Here is a 24,277-nt window from a genome sequence, read left to right on the forward strand (position 1 = left end):
ACAAATTCAGCTGCATGCTTAAAGAGATCATGTCTAGTTAAAGAAAATTTGTCTCTGCTTATCGTGACTTCCAGGATCAAGCTGATGTTGTTAGATTTTTATGCTAAGATTTTGCAGGCAATGTACCTGTCAGAGGTGCTTGTTTAGGGAGTTCAACCTTGCTTTTCTGATGAAGACAGTTCTTTCGCCGTCCCCTGTGAGCTGTAGTGCTGCCCCTAAGATGAGTTACTAAAAGCCCTGTCAAGACACAAAGAATTTCATCCCGAAATGTCTTCCTTTGACCCATCTGGTGACATAGTCTGCAGAGAGTCTTAGTGTGCTCTCTTAACAAATAAATGCATTAAAGTGGAGGAAAAAAATTTTTTTTAATTTTTGAAATACTATTTGAAAAATTGTTATATTGAACTGTAGTTGATTTACAGTATTGGTTACTTTCAGATGTATAGCACAGTAGTTCAGTGATTCAGTTATATATATAAATTATATATGTCTTCTTTTTCAGATTCTTTTCAATTAAAAATTATTACAAGATAGTGAGTCTAGTTTCCTGTACTATTCAGTAGATTGCAGAGGAAATATTCTTCATTGAAAATTATTGAAAGCAAGGATTTTCCTGGTGGTTCAGTGGTTAAGACGTCGCCATTCGATGCAGAGGGGTTCAGGTTTAATCCATGGTCCAGGAACCAAGATCCCATGTGCCTCGTGGCCAAAATTCCAAAGAAACATAAAACAGAAGTCATATTGTAATACTTTCAATAAAGACTTTTAAAATGGTCCACATATAAAGATATTTTAAAAAACGATTGAGGGAAAAGACGAGGGAGAAAAGCTGTGCTGTGGACCGTCGTCAGTCTGACTTAGAAGGGTGAAGGAACCTGCGCACAGAGCTGGTGTTTCAGATGGACCCTCTTCCCAGCCCCGGAAGAGGAGAGACTGAGTTAATTGCACATAACTGGGTTGCTTCCCTTCCCTGCCAATTCTGCCATATTCTGGTTCTGTGTGTTCTGCCCAAAGCACATCTAGGGTGTCATCGGAGACGCTGAGCAGACCGAGTTGATGGCATTCTCATTACCTGTTTATGCAGACGAGTTGTGATCTCTACCCGTCTGCAGTCCTGGCGAGGATGCTAATGTGTCTGTGCTCTAGAAATCAGATTTTTTAAGTAAAAAATAATACTCCCAACAAAAATATATACATAAAATAAATTATCTCTCCCTCTGCAAGTGAATATGTTTAAGAAAATGTCAGGCTATGGAGAGGAAAGAGCTTACTGTATTTTCCTTTCTGTATTTATCTGCAGCAGCACTTCCAACTCACGTATGGAAAATACTTTCTGATGGGAGGAGGGGTGGAGGAGGCGCTTCTAGGATCACTCCAAGAACATTTCAATTTCAGAGAGAATTTTGCCTTTCTTTCCTAATTCTGAGCAGACACTTTTAATGGCTCCATTTCTTTTTTTTTCTTTCTTTTTTTTTTTTAGTATTTATTTTTTAATTTAGTTTGGCTATGCCAGGTTTTCACTGCCACATGTGGGATCTGATTCCTTGACCAAGGATTGAACCCTGGGCCCCCTGAATTGGGAGCATGAAGTCTTAGCTGCTGGACAACGAGGAAGGGCCTCTTCATGGATTCTGACCCTCTATTCCTCCCACTTCAGTCTCGAGTCTCTTTTACTATGAGTATTGGAACCTCTTTTGCTGAGGACAATACGTACTCTTTAAAAAATAATTTTAAGTCCATCTAGGTCATATATACAATACTATATATAAAATAGATAACTAATAAGTATCTATTGTATAGCACAGGGAACACTGCTCAATATTCTGTAATAATCTACATAAGAAAAGAACCTGGAAAAGATATATGTATATGTATAACTGATTCACTTTGCTGTATACCTGAAGCTAACACAACCTTGTAAATCAACTATACTTCCAGGAAAGTCCATCTATGTCAAATAGAGGTTGAAATGTCATAGTAAAAGTAGTTTAAAATGTGTTTGATTAGGATCTTACAATTTATAAATGAAGCTTAAGACAGAGAAGATCAGGTGATTTCACAATAAATATGCAAAAGTTAGAATTATGGTCTTATTCTCAGATAAAGACTGAAACCAGTGTTCATTGAATGGAGAAGTAATCTTTGGGGGAGGGGGAACTTCTTTCACTTTTGATCAATTTCTAAAAAGTGATCTAGGTTTTCATTAACTTTTCTCAAAGACTTATTTTGTGCCTTTGTTACATCATATGTTTTCGACATTCCTAAATTGTCATCATCCTTGTATATTCTCCCTTAACATGTTTAACTCTGCCAAGCCCTTGTTTGTCAATCATTTCATGTGTGAATAAAGTAATGCAAGCAATTGTCTTCAAAACTCCATTGGTGGATTTTATTAAATATGACAGTTTTTTAAAAATTAAAAATATCCCTTTGCAGTAGATTTGCATGGTGTTTGTGATTGTGTTCTATATACAAATAGCAATGAGTGATGACATTTAATTTTTTACTTCCGTATTTGATTTAATTTCTACTGTATACCAAAGTGATTCAGTTACACACATATATACATTCTTTGTCATATTCCTTTCCATAATGATTTATCACAGGATATTGAATAGAGTCCCCTGTGTTATATAGCAGGACCTGGTTGTTTATCCATTCTCTATATAAGAGTTCACACAACAGTGACATTTATGATGGACATTTAGGATGCAGATGCTGACTGTGGAGAGATCACCGAATGAGGTCTACAGTTCCATCAACGGCATCACAGAGCCCTTGTATTTCTTCTGCTATCTTCCCTGCCTTCTGTTTCCTCATTTTCCCTTCCTTGCTGTAGGGAAACCTGGTCTGTATGCCTTCATGTGTTTGTGGTTATAAGAAGCAGTGAATGTATTTGTGGTGTATCTTTTTTCGGGCAAACCTGCAATAGTAGATGGTAACTAGTGTCTTCACAGTCATTGGGCAGGAAGATGGTGACTCTATCAACAGGAGTGTAAAAAATCAACACAGATTTGGGATGAACAGGTACACAGCGCTATATTTAAAATAAATAGCCAACAGGAACTTGCTGTACAGTGCAGGGTGGTGGTCGTGGTGGTGGTTTAGTTGCTAAATTGCGTCCAACTCTTGCATCCTCATGGACTCTAACCTCCCAGGCTCTTCTATCCATGGGATTCACCAGGCAAGAATACTGGAGTGCGTTGCCATTTCCTTCTCCAGGGAAATCTTTCCGACCCAAGGATAGAACCCGGGTCTCCTGCATTGCAGGTGGATTCTTTATGTCTGAGCCACCAGGGGGCAACATAACACAGGGGACTCTGCTCAGTGTTAGGTGGCAACTTGGGTGGGAGGGAGCCTGGCTTGAGTCCCTTTGGTGTCCACCTGAAACTATCACAATGTCGTTAATCGGCTATACTCCAGTACAAAACAAAAAAATTTTAGTTTAAAAAAGTTTAATAAAATGGAAAAAAAAAACTAAAAAAACTCAGCAGAAATTCATATATATACACCATGAGCCTCAGTCCTGCAAATTCCCACTGTCCACCCAAGCTTCAGTGTGTCTCTCCCACAGCCTTATTTCTTTAAATGACTGTCTGGTATTCTCTAATTCACCTGGGATCCATTCTCAGCACTGTAGCCATCGTGGTGTTTTCAAACCACCCCCCGCCCCTTGTGATGGAATCCTATTTAGACTTGGGACTCTAGGGCTGCTTTGGCAGGTGTAATGTCCTGGTGTGCCCCTGGATGCCCTGACTGCAAACGTTCATTTGTGTTTCTCAGTATGTGCTTAGTCGCTCAGTTGTGTCCGACTCTTTGTGACCCCATGAACTGTAGCCCGCCGGGCTGTTCTGTCCATGGGACTCTCCAGACAAGAATACTATGGTGAGTTGCAATGCCCTCCTCCAGGAGATCTTCCCAACCCAGGGATTGAACCCAGATCTCCTGCATTGCAGGTGGATTCTGTACCATCTGAGCCACCATGGAAACTTGTGTTTCTAGACAAAGACAAACCCATTCATGGTTTGAATGCTTGACCCCTATAGTCCCTTCCATCAGACCCCAGCAATGGGCCTATCCAAGAAGGAGCTATATGCTGACATGCAGACTCTACAAGTCACCTTTGCCATCAGAACAATGAAGACAAAAGCCAAACTCTACAGTGGGAGGCATCCAGGTGAGGGGTCAGAAATGGCTTGATCAAGAAGGTGATGGCCACTTTTCCATGGGAGTCCTCACTTCATGGATTGACTTCCTTATGTCAGGCTTTCCTGACCCCCACCCATCATGGACTGATCTGGAGCACCCTCCATCTGCATTCGCACTGCAAACCCACCCAGCATACTCTGGTCAGGAACCTTCTTGGGTGCTCAGATAGGGGATAGGTGTGGTCATGAGTTTCAGGGGAACCTGCCCCCCGCCACATGGTGATTATGAGCAAGTAATCTCTGCCTCCCCCATCCAAAGGCCTCCTCTTGTTTCATCCATTCCCCAACTTCTTCCCCATTGACCCTACACTCATACTTTTGCATGAAGGCTTTCAGTACTAAAAATAGGATGTGCAGCTGGAAGAAAAGAAAGGAAATAACCATTTCTGAACCCCACCTGGTTTACAGAAGGACTTCCTAAAGACAGAAAAAATACAGAAGTATCGTAGACACACAGCAGGCCTGTACTTCTCTTTAGAGGGTGTTGAGTGTGGTTTAGCACAGTAATAGTCATTATGATGACTGCGGTTTGCTTTCGGCACCTGTAGGTGGGGCCCAGAATGACAGGTGGTTCCACACAATGAAGAATGTCCCTTATGCAGTTTGAAATTCTAATGTTCTGCAGACATTTTCGTAGGACTCATAACTCATCTGAAAGAGTGTGACTTTTTTCGCTTTTCCCTACTTCAGAGATCTATAATTTAGCTTGACTTATTGTTCCTAGTTCAATTAAGATCATTCTGTACTTTTTCTAATATTGAAGTATTGTTGACTCACAGGATTGTGTTAATTTCTGCTATACAGCAAAGTGACTCAGGTATACATACATATGCATTCTTTTTTTTAGTATTATTTTCCATTATGTTTTATCATAGGGTATTGAATATAATTCTCTGTGTGATTCTTTTTAAGCTGTCTTATAACAATAAGTCTAGTCTGTGAACTCTTATCCTAAGTATACAGTTTTTATTCCAGGGGTTGTACATACACTTGGGTTTTTTCGTTTCCTGTTTTTCTCATTCAGAACAGCCTCAGATCAACTCTTAAATCCAAATTTATTTTTCATCCTTGGGAATAAATATTTCCCCACCTCCTAATATCTTCCAGTGATGATTATTTCCAAGCATTTACATATTGAAATCAATGTTAGCTTATTGTTTTTTAAAGGTTTAATAATTTCCCATTTCTCTTATGATAAAGAGATTTGCAAACTTTTCCCATGAGGGGTAAGATAGTAAATATTTTTGGCTTTGTGGGCCATATGCTTTCTAGCCTGTATAATCTTGTTTCTTTTTAAACAATATTTAAAAATGGCAAAGCTGCTTTTAGCCCAGGATCTATGCACAGACAAGCTTTGGCTGGATTTGACCACCGACCATAGTTTGCTGACTCTGAAAAAAAAAAAACAAAACAAAACAACAACTCTGAATGTAGCTACAAGGACTCTGTCCCTCTACCCACCCTTCAGCTGTATCTCTCAGCCTCAGTTCCAAGCCCTCTGCATGTTCCAGTCACACTGGTTTCTTTTCTTTTCTTCAACCCACCCTGCTCCCTCCAAGCTCAGGGCATTTGTATGTGCAGTTCTTTCTGCCTGGAAACCGGCCTGGAACTTGGCCTGGAGATCGCAGGCCAAGGCTTGTTGCACCAGGAAACACATCCTTATCTCCCTGAGTACAGCAGGGTCCTCTAACATAGCTCTCATCTCACCAGCTGCTTCTGTTTCTCACCTCTTCTTACAGTGGCTAATTTACATTTGTTGACTGGATCATTTATTTCATATCCATCTTCCTCACTAGAATGTGTGCTCTGGAGGAGCAAGAATCTTCATCCGTCTGCTCTTTGGGGGCTAAGAGGGAACCCTGGATTATGACATTTGCCAGTTTCCATGGTGCAACTATTCCCCCCAACCTCAGAACCTCCTACATGTTGGTGGGAATGTAAATTGGTGCAGCTACTATGGAGAACAGTATGGAGGTTCCTTGAAAAGCAGAAGAGAGTTACCATATGATCTCTCAGTCCCACTCCTGGACATATATCCAGTATATGTGTGCTCAGTTGTGCCCAACTCTTTGTGGCCCCATGGACTCTAGCCTGCCAAGCTCCTCTGTCCGTGGAATTTTCCAGGCCAGAATACTAGAGTGGGTCATCATTTGCTTCTGCAGTAGATCTGGAGAAAACTATAATTTGAAAAGATGCATGCACCCCTATGTTCATCGCAGCACTATGCATAATAGCCAGTGCATGGAAGTAACCTAAATGTCCGTTGACAGAGGAATGGATAGGGAAGGTGTGATACATATATACAATGGAATATTACTCAGCCATAAAAAGGAACAAAATAATGCCATTTGCAGCAAGATGAATGGACCTAGAGACTGTCACGCAGAAAGAAATAAACAGATAAAGATGAATAATCATATGACACCATGTACATGTGGAATCTAATAAAGGGTACAAATGAACTTACTTACAAAACAGAAATAGAGTTACAGATGTGGAAAACAAACCTATGGTTACCAGAGGGTAAGCGGAGGAGGGTTAAATTGGGAGACTGGTATTGACATATACACACTACTATATATAAAATAGATAACTAATAAGCACCTACTGTACAGCACCGGGAACTCTACTCAATACTCTGTAATGGCCTATACAGGGAAAGAATCTAAAGAGGGGGTGGTATATATACATACATAACTGATGCACCTTGTTGTACAGCAGAAAGTAACACAAACTTATAAATCAACTATACCCCAATAAAAAATTTTAGAAAAGAAAATATTTCCACTCCAGTCGAAGTCAAGCTACTAAAATGATGTCAGTGCATGTGGAGGTCGAAGAAGATGTTTAGTTAGAATCAGCTTGGCCTGGGCAACCGCTGGATCTCCATCTTTATAAGCTAACTTTTGTATCTGCATCTCTATCACCCAGCAGTGTCCAATAAATAAGAATTCCTGACATATCACTTGAGTGAATGAATGAATAAAGTAAATATTGGCAGGGAAAGCAAGAAAGCGTAGGTAAAAGCAGGAAATGCAGCATAATTTGGTTCAAGCTGCAAGCTTCCCATTTTGCTACTCCAGAAGTACTCCGGTTACCCAACCTCAGAGTATTATAAGGTAGAAACAGAGAACGTGAGAAGACAGATTTATGGGGACAAAAACTTCATTATAAAGTGCGTGCAAGCTCAATCGCTCAGTCTGTCTGACTCTTTGTGACCCCATGGACTGTAGCCTGCCAGGCTCCTCTGTCCATGGAATTCTCCAAGCAAGAATACTGGAGTGGGTAGCCATTTCCTTTTTCAGAGGATCTTCCCGACCCAGGAATCAAACCTACATCTCCTACATTGGCAGGTGGATTGTTTACCACTGAGCCACCAGGGAAACCCTATTTATAAAGTACATACATTAAAGGGATCGTGTCTATTTTTCCTCGTAATGAGAAGTTTTTATTCTGAAATGTTAATAAAAAAGTTAGAAAAAAGATGTTAGTAATAGAAAACTTTCATCCTGTGATAATGTCTGAGAAAAACAATTTTTTTAAAATAATACCCTTATTGTAATCTTGAACATGAGATGTGAAGGGAAGGAGAAAGAAGTCCATGGCACTTGCATTTAGGAGACATCTGGTTGCCCGTGTCTGGATTTGATGCAAAGTTCCAAAATGCCACTGCCGACAAATACTGGCTTGGTCAGAAGGACACTTGCAGGTGGAGCTGGAAAGGGTTGGTGCCTGGACTAATGGCTCCTCCACCCCTTCACTCATTCCTCATGTCTCTTTCATTGATAGAATCATCTACATATCATTTGTCATTTGCCTGTGGTGTCTTCTTTACTTGAAAAATTCCTTCAGTTTCCCAACAAGCAGATCCTGAGACAAGACTGTGTGTGATTTATAAAGGAAATGTCCCCCATAAATCAATAAGAGGTCAGGGAGAGTAGAAGAAGAAAAGAGCCCAGGCACTCGTGCTGTTTTTGAAGTCACGTGCAGGGTGGTTTTAGCCTAACCCCAAAGGGAGCCCACGGAGCATGCTCAGTGCCTCCAACTGATTCGGCTGGAGGTGAGGGCTCACCTTCTGCACTGTCAGGCTCCGCCCAAGGCCAACCACCAAGGGTAGTGATCTCTACAGCACGTGCAGCCCTTTGTACTTGTGGGCAAGATGGCTCCAGAAACTCAAGAAAAGCCATCCAGGGAAAGTCACAGGTAGATATCATTACAAATGAAAGCACTTAGATGCAGAGAAAAGGGAACTCTCCTACGCTGTGAGTGGGGATGTAAACTGGTGCAGCAATAGTGGAAAAGAGTATAGAAGGCTCTCAAAAAATGATAGTAGAACTACCATATGACCCAGCAATTCTGCTCCTGGGTATATATCTGAAAGAAACAAAAACAGTAATTTTGAAAAGATACATGCACTCCAGTGTTCATGGGAACATTATTTACAATAGCCAAGACATGGAAACAACATAAGTGGCCTCCAACTGATGAATGAATAAGGAAGATGTGGTACAGACATGCGATGGAATGGTTCAGTATAAGTGTGCATGCTCAGTGGTGTTCGACTCTTTGAGACCCCATGGACTATAGCCCGCCAGGCTCCTCTGTCCATGGGATTCTCCAGGCAAGAGTACTGGAGTGGGTTGCCATGCCCTCCTCCAGGGGATCCTCCTGACCCAGTGATGGAACCCATGTCTGTTGCATCTCCTGCACTGGCAGGTGGATTCTTTACCAGTGTGCCACCTGGAAAACCTAATGGAATAGTACTCAGTCATAACAATGAATGATATTTTTCCATTTGCAGCAACATGGATAGACCTAGAGGGTATTATGCTAAGTGAAATAAGTCAAAGAAAGACAAATACTGTTTGTTGTTGTTGTTTAGTTGCTAAGTCGTGTCTGACTCATTTGCAACCCCGTGGAGCCTGCCAAGCTCCTCTGTCCATGGGATTCCCCAGGCAAGAATACTGGAGGGGGTCACCATTTCCTTCTCCTAATAAATATAATATCACCTATATCTGAAATCTAAAAAGATTTACAGCAAACTAGTGAATATAATTTTTAAAAGAAGCAGTCACAGAGATAGAGAACAAACTAGTGGTTACCAGTGGGGAGAGGGAAGGGGGTGGGGCAAAACAGAGGGAGGGGGTGGGTAGTATAAACTATCGGGTGTAAGATGGGCCCAGGGATTCACTGTATGATGCAAGGAATATGGTTGATAATTTTGTAATAACTATAAATAGAAAGTAACCTTTAAAAATTGTGTAAAGAATATTTTTAAAAAAGTAAAATTAAAAAAAAAAAAAAGTGTTAGAAGCCAGGAGTAGGGCATGTGGAAATGATGCAGAGATATGAGGAGACTTGGTTGGAACCCTGACACTGTCCATCACCATTTGCTCTCTGGTCATAAGTGGCTCTCATTCACATGACTTCTAGTAAGTGTCCTGAAGCTTTTAGAACTCATCTCAAACAGTTTCCTAAGAGCAGTCATTCAGCTACTAAATACACCCTCTCTCCAGCTTTCCTCTGTTTCTAGCAGTTTTACCCATTTATCTTATAGAGTGCCATCTGGGAAAAAGAAACCTAAGTTGCAAATGAAATTTCACTCTCTGCTTCCCCCCATCCACCTCACCATATCACCCAGGACACTCACGCTTGTGGTGAAAACCAGTTGTCCACGTGGTTGGTTACAGAATACACTCTGATCGTTGGCACACTTTTTTTTTTCTTTTTTTACCATAATATGTTGATTTTCTAAACTGGAAAAAAAAATACAGGTAACTCCAACATGCATTGACTTGCATCTCAAATATGTAGCTCCTAACTGTTCTAATGCTGGAAGGTCCGTGTCGACATGGTTTCTCATCTCTCCAAATGATGATGGTAGGCCTCCATGTCTAATGCTCTCATTTCCACATCTCTGTTCTGATTTATGGACACATTGTGGAACTTAAAATAGTTGACTGAAGACCCTAAAGGCAAGCTCATCTCAAAGCATCTTGTTACAAAAAAATGTTCCAGCTTTGGTTATACAGAATTCACTCGAAGCATCCAATTTGGGGTCTTGAGGAAGCCCTGTGTAATGCCTTGACTTGTGTTTCTCTCGGGTTTGAAAAGTTGTTTTACTGATCTTTGTTGCTAATAAGCATTCCTGTCCTGGCAGTGGAAAAAGAGACAGGGGTTTATAACCCAGGGATGCAAACTGGGCATCCTGTACCCAGATCTCTTGGATCTTTTTCTCAGTAGCTTGGTGACCTTGGAAAGACGGTTTACCCTCCTTGACCCCAAATTCCTCATCCACCAACTGGGAGTAAATAACAGCTATTTATTGGAATACTGTGAGGATAGCAAGAGGTAAGACATAAAATGCCCTTAAAACAGCTCACATTCAAAATACTCAGTGAGTGGTAATTATTCCATCACTTTGGGTAAAGAAGCATGTCCATCCAAAAGAAGATTTTCTTTTTGCTTGAAAGTGATGCCCTTCCTTGACCTTGGGATGCACTGGGGTGGTTCCATTTGATCCTGGAGGATGTGGTCATTGACTGTCTGAGCTGACCCAGATCCTTGTTTTCTGAAAGGGTGTTTTCTTTTCCTTAAATCTGGGGAAGCCTCCAGCTATGGCAGAGCTTCTTTGGTGGCTCAGAGGTAAAGAAATCACCTTCCCATGCAGGAGACGTGGGTTCGATCCCTGGGTAAGGAAGATAACCTGGAGAAGGAAATGACAACCTACTCTTGTATTCTTGCCTGGGAAATCCCAGGGACAAAGGTGCCTGGCGGACTACAGTCCATGGGGTTGCAAAGAGTCAGACACAACTTAGCAACTGAACAACAACAGACTATGTCAACAACCATGTGTCTTTATTTAAAGGTGAAAAACACTTAGATTTTTATTAAAGTATGGTTGATTTACGATATGTTGGTATCAGGTGTACAGCATAGCGATTCAATGTTTTTCAAATTAGATTCCATTAGAGGTTATTACAAGATAGTGGATATCAGTCCCCGTGCTACACAGTGGGTCCTTATTGCTTAGCTAGGCTTAGATTTGGGGACTTGCCTGGTGATCCAATGGTGAAGAATCCATCTGCCAAGGATTTGATCCCTGGTCTATGAAGATCCCACATGCCGAGGGGAAACTAAACCATGCACCAGAACTACTGGGCCCATGCACTAGAACCCAAGCTCTGCAACCAGAGAAGCCTCTGCAACCAGAGAAGCCTCTGCAATGAGAAGTCTGTGCATTGCAACAAAGAGTAGCCCCCACTCACCGCAACTAGAGAAAGCCCGAGTGTGACAGTGAAGACCAAACACAGCCAAAAATAAATAAATAAAACTTTTTAAAAATTAAGAAATTAAGGGCTGAGATTTTGAACCCAATGCACCAAGTGGCCCATGTAGGGATAAGCTATGGGCAAATAAGAAGAGTTCTTCAAATCAAGGATATATTATTCAACTTCTCTGTGAAAGAGAACTATGAAGAGATGCCTCCAAGCCAGCTGAGGTGGAACCAGTCAGTAGGGGTCTGAGGAGTCCCTGAGAGGGCGCATTACCACACCGCTGCTTCCGTTTCTGTCTTGTGTGCAAAGGACAGCTGCAAGCAAGACAGGGCAGAAAGGTGGCTCTTGGCTTCCTGGGCTGGTAGGAGCCACACCAGTGGAAGAATCTAAACCTGCAGGCAGCTCCATGCCCACAGTACTCTGAGGTCCGTAATCCAGAACTGAGCGTCTCCACGGGTGACTACACTGTCTTCCATGCAAACTCTGCTCAAACTCAACAGTGATACTGCCTTCCAGATGGAGTTCACACATAAAGCGTTGCCCATCCCTGTTGCTAATTATTAAACTTGGTCTCTGCAGGGAGGGAGCTTCCCTGGTGGCGGTAAAGAATCTGTCTACAATGCAAGAGCCCTGGGTTTGATCCCTGAATCAGGAAGATCCCCTGCAGAAGGGAGTGGCTATCCATTCCAGTTTTCTTGCCTGGAGAACTGCATGGACAGAGGAACCTGGCAAGTTACAGTGTATGGTTTCACAGAATGTCAGACATGACTGAGTGGCTAACACTGAGGGAAGGAGAAGGAGGCACAATGGGTTGGGCTGGGTCTAGGGCCACTGAAAGTGGCATCTGAACGCTTTACGCTGCTCCAGACCCCCAGGCACCCTTGCCTGGAGCTCTGTTCTCTTCTTTCCTCATTCTCTCACTGATGGACATCGGAAACCCTGAATGTTTCTTCTTCTTGGCTCATCTGTGTCTTCACAGATTTTACTGACCATATTTCCCAAATGTGCTCAGTTAGGACATTCCATTTCAAATACCATTATATACAGAGTACTTCCAAGATTGTGGGTATCCATATAATTAAATTTTAAAACTTCTAACATAGTTGCTCATGATCGGGTGGCATAATAGCATGGCCTGGATAAAAGAAAAGAGAGAAAGATGGAAGCAAGGATGGAAGGAAGGAAGGGGAGGGGAGAGAGAGAAGAAGAAGGAAGGGGAGGGAAAGGAGTGAAGGAGGAGAAGAAAGAAGGAAGGAAAGAAAGAGAAAGAAAGGGAAATGACAAAGGAAAAAAGGACAATCAGAACTCGGAGTGTTGCCTGGTCATTAGTTTATTTGTGAAGTTCTCCCCAGGTATTTCTAATCCCTGGGTAAAGTGGAGAAACAATGCATATGATATATGCAGACATATTTCATAAGCTTCTACTCCACAATACTTTGTCTGTCTCCTATAACACAGTAGATACCAGGTGTTGTCCTCTGCGCTAGGCACTCTGGAAACAGGCTAGGGATGACTACTCTTTTCAAAGTATTTCAGGCTAAAACCCAAACACTCTCACTGCAAAGGTACAGTCCTTAGCTTTCCAGTTAAACATGAAGAAGTGATAAATATTGCCAAGTATGGAAGAGTTCTGGAAACTCTCAAGTGCTAAATATTTCCAAAAAGTTATTAAAATTCAAATTTCCAGTGATTTGCTAAGACACACAAGATGAGTTCTTCCAAAGCTAGATCACCATATGCAGAATTTACAGAGAAAACTTTCAAGGACCTGGTACACACCCTAGTGCCTCAGAAATACTGAGAAGCTCCTGCATGCGAAGGAATCATTCAAGAAAAACACACAATTTCAGAATACATGACCTTCCTAGAGTTTGCTCCGGCTGCCAGGTTAAGAGTTTCCAACCTAGGTTGTTTTCATCAGCAAATCAAAGAGAGGAAAGTTAGTTCAAAAGAAACTGTTTGCTTTATCCTTTGGCCAGGCAAGGGATCTAAGGGCAAAGAGAAAATCAGATTTGATAGGAGAACGGTGCAGGATTACTGAAGGAGTAAAATTAGAAGACGCAAATAGAGCACTTTCAACATTATTGTTATTCTGACCAGTGTGGAATGGTACCTCATTGTAGTTTTGATCTGCATTTCTCTAATAATCAGTGATATTGAACATCTTTGCATGTGCCGCTTGGCCATCCACATGTCTTCTTTGGAGAATGGATAAAGATGTGGTACATATATACAGTGGAATATTACTCAGTCATGAAAAAGAATGAAATTGGGTCATTTCATTCTAGACAGACCTGGAGTCTGTCATATAGAATGAAGTTACATATATACAGTGGAATATTACTCAGTCATGAAAAAGAATGAAATTGGGTCATTTCATTCTAGATAGACCTAGAGTCTGTCATATAGAATGAAGTAAGTCCAAAAGAGAAAAATCTTTAGTGCATATATGTGGAATCTAGAAAAATGGCACAGATGAACGTATTTTCAGAGCAGGAATAGAGATGCAGACCTAGAGAGTGGATGGATGAACGTGGGGCTGGGGGAAAGGGGGTGGGATGAATTGGGAGACTGAGATTGACATATATGCACCACCACGTATAAAATAGATGCCTAATTATATGCTACCATATAGTATAGGGAGCTCAGCTTGGTGCTCTGTGGTGACTTAGATGGTAAGATGAGGGGGCGGTGGGAGGGAAATCCAAGAAGGAGGGAGTGTATGTATACTTATAGCTGATTCAGTTCATTGAACAGCAGAAACTAACACAGCATTGCAAAACAACTGTATCCCAATAAGTAAAAATATATATATATATATTGCTGATGTTATTTTAGATGGGTCTTGCAGAATGGGAAGAATTTGACCAAATGGAGAGATTTATAAAGGTATTTCTGATAAAGTGAACTCTGTGAGTAAAATGTGGGGATGTGGCGGTAAGAAAAGTCCCATATTCCAGTGGAATCTGAAATTGTTCAGTTTTGTTGAGGTTAGGGCACCTGGAAGGGGGGAAAAAAGAGAACAGTGTGAGAAGTATGGAGCAGGGTCACGATACTGCATACAAGAAATTACTATGAAGGAATTCCCACGTGCCTGCATTGTGGAGTTGAGTTTCTGAATTCAACTTTTACCAATTCTGCTCTGTGAATTTCCTTTTCCTTGTGACTAAACATAGAAGGCAAAGCTCAGAACAGCCAAAAGAAGGATTATCCCATTTCATGAATGGGAGAGGAATACTGGAATGCTTGCAAATTCCAAATATAAAAACCAAGATTCATTCTAGTATCACTTTCCCCAGTTTCCTGTGCTTGTGGAAACTGTCGTTCAGAGTTCCAAAAAGGCAATGGCATGTGTCTTAGGAAAAGAAATCTACACAGGGTATCAATCCACAGTGGCTGACACAATTTGTTTCTAATTCTTATCACTGCCACTTGTTTCTTAAAGAGTTCAACGTCTTTCTTTCAGAAGCCAAGAGAGAGTGATTCTTGTAGGATTTAAAAATCAGGTGCTAGTCTCTTTTGTAAATAAGTTCATTGGTAACATTTTTTTTAGATTCCTCATATAACTAATACATGTTTGTCTTTCTCTGACTTACTTCACTTAGTATGATCATCTCTGCTGCTGCTGCTGCTAAGTCGCTTCAGTCCTGTCTGACTGTGCGACCCCGTAGACGACAGCCCACCAGGTTCCCCCATCCCTGGGATTTTCCAGGCAAGAACACTGGAGTGGGTTGCCATTTCCTTCTCCAGTGCATGAAAGTGAAAAGTGAAAGGGAAGTCGCTCAGTCGTGTCTGACTCTTCGCGACACCATGGACTGCAGCCTAGCAGGCTCCTCTGTCCATGGGATTTCCTAGGCAAGAGCACTGGAGTGGGGTGCCATCGCCTTCTCTAGGTCTATCCATATTGCTGCCATGGCATTGTTTTGTTCTTTTTTTACAGCTGAGTAATAGTCCCCTGTATATATGCACACATATCCATTCATCTGTCAGTGATGAACCGGCATTTATGTTGTTTCCATGTTTTGTCTCTTGTGCAAAGTGCTGCTATGAACACTGGAGTGCTTGTATCTTTTCAAATTATGGATTTATAACTGATTCACTTTGCTGTACACCTGAAACTAACACAACATTGTTCATCAACGATACTCCAATGAAAACTAGAAAATTTAAATGAAGAATAAATTAACTAATTACATAAAATAAAAGCCAGTGCCGTTTTGTTCTCACCATTGCCCACGGTTCACTGTAGCTACTCCTGTTCCATGTGAGAGGCCGCTGCTCACGCAGGGAGTTTACCTCTCTGACCGGTGCTCTCTCTTTGGGAAGATCTTCTGATCTTCCTTCTCTTTCTTGCCCTCCTCCTCCCCGTGTTCCAAATTCCCCACCATTTATCTCCGAGCTTCTTATTGATACATTTGCATAGGTCTGATGGTATGATAAATATTTCAATAGCTTTTTCATATCTTAAAGGCCAATTTTTGTCCTCTTAAATGTCAAGGTCAGTGATCATTTTTGCAATTACGTGAAATTCCAGTATCTAGAGACAGATCTGATAGGTGGAGGTGGCTTTGGTCACATAGGGTTAAAAAGCACCTCTGCTTGCTGCCTCCTTGGTGAACCCTCACCTGTATTTCTTCACATCTTCCCTCGGGGAGTGGTTGGCACCACACCTGCATCTTTTTCACCTGTCACTTAGAAAACCAGACGTTTTATAAAAGCTGACTATAAAAACAAAGAAGAGGTAGCCAGGGAATTAAACTAACCAACATAGCTGAAAAAAATCATCCTGATATTCTGACTTGAATTCATTTTCAGATACGTGTTTACAGAAAACCCAAGACGTCCAAAAACTAATCATTGTCATAATCACTCCTGTTTCCAGGTAACATCTGGCTACTTCTCCTTGCTCATCCATGTGGGTCCCACAGCCCCAGTCTTCTGTTCGTGGCTCATCTCTGATTCTCTGCACTTCTTTCTCATTCCCACCAGAAATAAAAAGCCACATCACCCTCAAACACCTTTAAAATTCTGTGCATCCAACTTGAAGGGACTGTGGCTTTGGAAAATCCAATATAGGCAGCAAAGAGATTTCTGGGAGTGGGAGAAAGAATCCCGTCCTCCCAGATGGAGCTCAGGGAAGAAAGATTTAGGAAATTCAATCAGCACTTCATGTAGTCATCCACAAACACCTGTTCTGGGGACTCTGAGCAGCTCACAAGAAACAAGGGTTGGGAAGCTTGAGCAATGGTGTTTAAGGCCAGGCCAAGGCTGTGAATCTTCTTAAAGGCTGTTCTTTTGGATATTGAATATCTTTTTTTTCCTTTGTTTTTTCATTGGTATATAGTTGATTTACAACGTTGTATTAGTTTCAGGTGTACAACAAAGTGATTAAGTTATATATGTATCTATTCTTTTCAGATTATTTTCCATTATAGATTATTACATGATATTGAATATAGTTCCCTGTGCTATACAGTAAATCCATGTTCGTTATCTATCATATATATAGTAGTGTGTACCTGTTAATCTCAAATCTCCGAATTTATCTCTCCTCCCTCCCCTACCCCTTTCCCTTTGGTGACTATAAGTTTGTTTTTTATGTCAGTGAGTCTATTTCTGTTTTGTAAACAAGTTCATTTATATCTTTTTTTTAGATTTCACATATAAATGATATCATATGATATTTGTCTTTGACATATTTCACTTAGTATAATAATCTTTAGGTCCATCCACATTGCTGCAAATAGCATTCATTTCATTTTTTATGACTGAGTAATTTTCTATTATATGTAAATATGTGTATATATCATGTAGATTATATATGTGCATATATCGAATCTTCTTTGTCCATTCATCCATCCATGGTCATTGAAGATTGCTTTTCCGACAGACTCTTGGAACGATAGTATAAGTGCGCGTGGAAATTGTCTATTGCCTGCCAGGCATGCCCACCCAGCCCTCAGTGTTGTTCTCTCCTTCTCTCTCCTTCTGTCCAGTGCAAATGGTGCCTCCTATGAAGTCATGCAGATCGACGTAGAAATCGAAGAAGCCAGTGACCTGCCGGCCACGCAGCTTGTCACATGGCAGGTTGAATATCCAGGAGACATCACATCTGACTTGGGTGTCTCCAAGATCTACGTGAGTCAGAAAGACTTGATCGGAGTCATCCCATTGGCCATGGTAAGAAAGTCCCTGCCCTGGGCTGTTAATACAGACCTCAGGGAAAGGCAAAGCATCACACACATGACCTAAACACACTGGGAAAATGTCAGTGAGCCCAGAGCCAGGGTCAGGGAAAGCTGACAAAGTTACTGCATATTGCTGATTGTAAACACATACTCATATATATCTGTAAAATATTCTTTAGAAAATAATCAAAATCCAGGCATTAGATTTGGGTCTTCCACTGTAAGAAAAGTACTGATGATTTTATCAAGATGTTTGTATGATACACTGGAGACTAGTCAAGGATCTTAAACATGTATACCTGCAGAGACCAAACAGATCCAGCATCTGAGTTAAAGGTTACAAATGACTGGACAAACATCTACCCAGTGAAAAGGCCTAGCCAACAGGAAAGCCACGCAGGAAATTCAAGGAAAGCCATGCAGGAAAGCCAAGGAAAACTCTGAATTCTTAAGACCTACTGACTTTTCAACAGAAAACACCCATATAGTTTTAGTGTGAACCATCAACTCCTTGTTAGAGCTAATTTTATTTTAAATCAAGCTTGTCTAGGAAAGGGTGAGCTATAATCCATTCACAGGCCATCTATTTGTAACTTGTAAAAGATTTAGGTCTCTAAGTCAGTCCATGTGTTTCCTCGGATTTGTGGAACACAGATGGGTTTTCATCCTTAGGTAGGACCTGCCCCCTGGTTGCTATGCAATGGGCCACATTGCATGTGGGAAAAAACAGCCAGGTTGACCTCAACAAACACACTGATGCCTTGTCTAGCCTCACCTTTTCCCAGGGTCTCTCTACAAAAGAATAATACATTTTCCTAATGTGAGTTATCACAGTGCAAATGCTTGGGATTGAGAGTCTGCTGAGAGTACTTTGAGCTTCCTCATGTTACAAAAGTACTTTTACTGTTGGAATTGAAGGATTGACAGCCTCATGTCTCCCTCTCACCATCTATTAGGAGTTATTGACAAGTGTTACTATGGGGCCATGAAAGGATGTCAAGGATCAATCTTTCAATACAAGGTAACATGGACAGTTGCCTAGTGACACTAAGTTGGTTATTATACTGTTCACTAGGCGATGTAAAGGTGTTGCGGTCCTTCAGTTGATAAGGGCTCTTATTAACTATTTCTTTTATTATATTTTAAACGCTCCAAATCTCCCCTGGTACATTATTTCATATGTAACAGCAGCGCTCCTTCATTTAGGCTGTTAGTGGTTCTGTTACCAGCAATGGCAAGACCGTTTGTCTTGAATAAGTAATTATTTGAATTCGTTCCCCTTTTCAACACCTTTAGTCTGATGAGCTGTTAGCCATACATTGCACGGCTCCTGTTGCTTGGCTCAGCATCAGACAGTCTGCTTGGTTTCCCGAGTTCAGCATTTCTTCTGCCAAGACTGTCAGCCTGTTTCAGACCCCACTGTTCTTCATAACCTACATGAATCCCCACTCACATGAATCCACTTTCTGTCCTTTCCAGGTCTCCCAAACTGTTCTCACCTTGCATCACCCTTTCTGGCTATGATACGTGTAATTGTAGAAGTGTGTGTAATGGCAGAGCTAGAAGAATCTCAGTTTTTATCAGTTAGGAATTGCGTTTGGCTGAAAACAAGCCCTAACCTGCCCTCCCCACTCACTCCACTTTACCCTGGCCAGTAGTCACTTTAATACAAGTGTGTTTTTCCTTCATGTAAAAGAACTCTTAAGGTTTGTAGTGCAGGGCTGGTACTTTGCCCTATGCTATCTGAGACTCAGTCTTCATCTTTATTTCTGCTTCAGCAGTCGAAGGCATACATTCTATCCTTATGGTTACCTTATGGTCCAAAATGGCTGCTGGGATGCCAGCCAGCTTATCCGTATTCTGCCAGCCAGAAAAAGGAAGAGATATAGAATAGGATCCATTCCTTTTCCCTTTCAAGAAGTCGTCATAAGAAGCCAATATTTCTGTGTGTATCCAATGAACAAGAACTTGGTTATATGGGCATACTTAGTTGGAAGTCTACTTTTTAGCATGGCACATTTGCTCAGGTTCTGTTACAAGGAAACAACAAGAGATTAAATATTGCAAGGCAATGAGCAGGATTTGAAACAATCCTTCTCCATTTCCAGATGATGAAACTGAGGCTCAGAGAGGTTCCTCATCCTGGCACCTGTTTTCCATTCTGTGTTCATCTTTATGAGCCTCCTGGGAAGCAAAATAAAATATACGTATATCTTAGTCTCCTCTTACCAGCTCTTGTTGTTCTTTAGTTGCTCAGTCGTGTCCGACTGTCTGCAACCCCATGGACTGTAGCCCGTCAGGCTTCTCTGTCCCTGGGATGCTCCAGGCAAGAACACTGGAGTGAGTTGCCATTATTAGCTATGCATCCTTGCTTAATTTCACTCTGGCTCAGTTTCCTCATCTACAAAGGGTGAAAGAGATAATACTCATAAGGTTGATGTAAGAGACGGTGATAATTCAGGAGGCCCTGGAAGAGTGCCCAGTGAAGTCAAGCATACAATAAATGTTTGCTCTTAATACAATCACTTAGTTACTAAATGCAAAAGATAAATAATTCGCTAGCGATTATGTTGTAAAGTCTTTCAGGAAAGTGAATGTTCCCAGTCCCCATGTTTCCCAAGATAAGAAGAGTGCTAGGCAGTGTGTAGATGCTCACTGATTCTTTTCTTTTTTAAACAATTTTAAACAGTTACACTCCACTTACAGTTATTACAAAGTATCAGCTATAGTCCCCATGTCGTAACAGTAAGTCTTTGAGCCTCCCTTACAGCTAATACTTCATACCTCCCTCTCTCTTACCCCTATATCGCCTGTTCACCACCTCTCCCAACTGGTACCCTAGTTTGTTCTCTAGATCTGTGAGTCTGCTTCTTTTTTGTTATATTCACTGGTCTGTCGTATTGTTTTAGATTCCACATATAAGTGACATCATACAATATACGTCTTTCTCTGTCTGACTTATTTCATTTAGCGTAATGCCTTCCAAGTTCTTCCGTGTTGCTGCAAATGGCAAAATTCGGTTCTTTTTTGTGGCTGAGGCATATTCTTTTGTTTATATACATCAGTCTTCTTTATCTACTCACCTGTGGTTGGACATTTAGGTTGTTTCCATGTCTTGGCTATTGTGAATAGTGCTGCTCTGAATATTGGGGGATGCTCTCTAATTCTTGAATGGAAGTCAATGAATTGCATTAAAATTGCTTTCAAACATATGTGGTCTGAGGAGTTTTTTGCTAGTACCTTGTGAGCATCTTCCTCTGGAACTTAAAAGTCTTCATGGTCCTGACTCCCCAGTCTTTTGTATTTGGAGCGTTTTGAGTCCCTTTTCTAGAGAAAGTTGCATCATTTCACCTTTGACTTGACTGGAAAAAACGTTATTTGTTTTTAGAAGAGTTGTCATTAAATAGACCTTTCGCTGTATATTTTCGTTTTTACTTTATTTTTGTTCATGGTGTGTTTGTTGAGAGGTATTTAAATCAGATATCATTCTGTCATCTACTCATTTGTGCCACATATTCTTTTTTATTGAGGTTTGTTTGATTGACAGTGTTGTGCCAATCTCTGCTGCACAGCAAAGTGACTCAGTTACATACATACAGGCATTCTTTTTATATTCTTTTCCATTATAGCTTGTGACAGGATGTTGAATATAGTTCCCTGTGCTGTACAGGAGAACCTTATTGTTTATCCATTCTAAATGCAGTACTTTGCATCTACCAATCCCAAAGTCCCAGTCCACCCCTTCTCCTCCCCTACATCCCCCTAGCAACCACAAGTCTGTTCTGTGTGTCTGTGAGTCTGTTTCTGTTTTATAGATAGGTTCATTTGTGCCAGACCCAACAGTCTCACTCCTGGAAATAAAACCAGAAAAAACTATAATTCAAAAAGATGCACGCCCCCCGCCCCCCGCTATGTTCACAGCAACACTATTCACAACAGCCAAGGCATGGAAACAGCCTAAATGTCCGTCCACAGATGAGCGCATAAAGAAGAAGCGATCCATACCTACAATGGAATGCTATTCGGCCATAAAAAAGAGTGAAATGATGCCATTTGCAGCAACATAGATGCACACAGAGATTATCATGCTAAGTCAAGTAAGCCAGAAAGGGAAAGACACGTACCGTATGATATCACTTACCTTTTTTTTGAGATGTTAGAGACAGAAGGAAGGCCAGCTCACCTGGACCGTTAATGAGTCCATGAGGAGAGAACCCTTTGAGTTGAGCTCAAGGTCACATGGAGGCTTGTAAGCTAGAGTACAAAGGTGGATATTTCAATGTGATAGGGAGTCACTGAAAGGCTTTCAGCACAGCAGCTGCTGTGCTAATGAATGTTTTTAGAAAACACTTTGGCTGTGTGTAAAAAATGGATTTGGGAGAGCAAGGGGACATCAGAGCGGACTACTTTGGCTGCTGTAAAATAACCGTGACTTAAGAAACGTGGCGTTTGCTTGTCCCCACCTCTCCCATCTGAATGTGAGCAGCGTTACCAGGTGGCCCCAAGGGGTAGAACATAGCATCCTTCTATCCTCTTGCCAAGTGACTCCAAAGACACTGACCTTATCCACATGGCCCCAGATTAATAACAGACGTGTCCATGTGGCAGCCAACAGGACTAGGACAAGGTGCAAGGGGAGGTGTGCCCCTCTCCACCAAGGACACGACCCTTCTCTGAATCCACCACCTCCGCTCCCATCCCATCAGCCCATGAACTCAGCCGAGTGATCACGTCCAGAGCAAGGGAGGCTGGGAGAGTGAGTTTTATCATGGGAGCCCCTGTGTCCCGCTATAGATATATTTGGTGAAAATGAATATGGGGAATGTATATATAGAGCTGTATGATGGGGAGACACTGAGGTTATTCTGGACCACTCCAGTGGACTGTGGTGATCTCCGTGGAGAGACGCAGAGGCAGACCATTTTAGGATACATCTTAGCAGGTGAATGATGGGACTTTTCAATACATTGGTTATAGGTGTGAAGGAAGGATCTGGGGGGAAAGATGAGTCTGATTTTAGACCCAACCCCAAAGTTCCCTATATATGATTGTTGTTGTTCAGTGTCTGAGTCATGTCAGACTCTTTGCAATCCCATGGACTGTGGCATTCCAGGCTCCTCTGTCCTCCACTATCTCCAAGAGTTTGCTCCAGTTCATGTCCGTTGAGTCAGTGATGCTGTCTAACCATCTCATACCCTGCTGTCGCCTTCTGCTTCTGCCTTCAGTCTTTCCCAGCATCAGGGTCTTTTCTAGTGAGTCAGGTCTTTGCATCTGGTAGCCAAAGTATTGGAGCTTCAGCATCAGTCCTCCCAATGAAGATTCAGGGTTGATTTCCTTTATGATTGACTGGTTTGATCTCCCTGCTGTCCAAGGGACTCTCAAGAATCTTCTCCAGCACCACAGTATGAAAGCATCAATTCTTCGGCACCCAGCCTTCATGTCCAGCTCTCACATCCATACATGGCTACTGGAAAAACCATAGCTTTGACAATATAGACCTTTGTTGGCCAAGTGAAATCTCTGCTTTTTTAATACACTATCTAGGTTTGTCATCACTTTACTTCCAAAGAGCGTCTTTTAGTTTCATGGTTGCAATCACCATCTGCAGTGATTATATGATAGTACCACAAAAACCTAAAATGTATTTTTAAAAGATTTTCTATTATAAAATTTCCTGTGGTCTACATTTTCACCCTCAATTCTTTGTCCACATCTCTGATAAACTTTTAGAAATACATTTGAATCAAAGGCTGGGAACCAAAAAATTTGCAGTACTATAATATTTTTTTTATAAAAGCCACCAAACTGCCCTCCTCCAGGGGACCCACAGACTGCATCTCTTATGTCCCCACCATTAGCAGACAGCTTCTGTGCCACTAGCGCCACCTGGAAACCCCAGTCTCTTTTAACTGTCCAGTTTATTAGTGTTAAATATTTTCACTGTTGTGCAACAAATCTTCAGAATATTTTCATCTGGCAACTCACTGAACACTAGCCCCGCACCCCCCCTCCTCCCAGCTGTTAGAAGCTCCTTCTACTTTCTGTTTTCATGCCTTTTGATAGTAGCACTGTAAATATTCCTCCCAGTTTACCATTTGTCTTCTGGTGTCACTTACTGTATATATTATAGCATGCAGAAGTTTGTGGGTATATGTTTAATTTTTGTGCAGTCAAATCTACTGATCTTTTCCATAGTGGAAATCTTTTTCTCTTGTAACCAAGAGGAAAAATCATGTCTGTTTTTTGTGTTCTTGTAAAACCTCCAAATATTAAAATGTCCCCCCACAGCATATTTGAATAGGTAGAACTATAATCTTCAGAAAACAATGCTAAAAGTAAATGCAGCTGTGACTCCCTGTACACATGGGGTGAGCCCATGGCCCCTCTGTTCTTTCTGAGATGTGTAACTTCATCTCCAGGAAAGCTTTGAGATGATGCCCAGTTAAGCCCTTCCATTCAAAGTTCAGTTTCCAAAAGACGCTTATTTCTTTCTCAATATTTTGCGTATTTTTTCCTGTTGTCTATGGCCTTAAAACCTGTGTATTTCTTTTTCCTAAATCCATTCGTGTATCTCTCTGTTATTACAGTATTCTTTTTTCTGTTC

General features: G+C 41.4%; 1 protein-coding gene across 1 annotated transcript in view; it reads left to right on the forward strand.

Annotated features, from left to right (window-relative positions):
- TMEM132D (transmembrane protein 132D) overlaps positions 1-24,277 on the forward strand; it is an 883,628-nt gene that overhangs the window by 594,301 nt on the left and 265,050 nt on the right. Inside the window, exon 4 of the mRNA XM_068990253.1 lies at positions 17,482-17,665. Within this exon, the coding sequence (XP_068846354.1) occupies positions 17,482-17,665 (184 nt within the window). The remainder of the gene's footprint in view (positions 1-17,481; positions 17,666-24,277) is intronic.

This window comes from Capricornis sumatraensis, chromosome 17, assembly GCF_032405125.1.
Source record: "Capricornis sumatraensis isolate serow.1 chromosome 17, serow.2, whole genome shotgun sequence".
Lineage (NCBI taxonomy): Eukaryota > Metazoa > Chordata > Mammalia > Artiodactyla > Bovidae > Capricornis > Capricornis sumatraensis.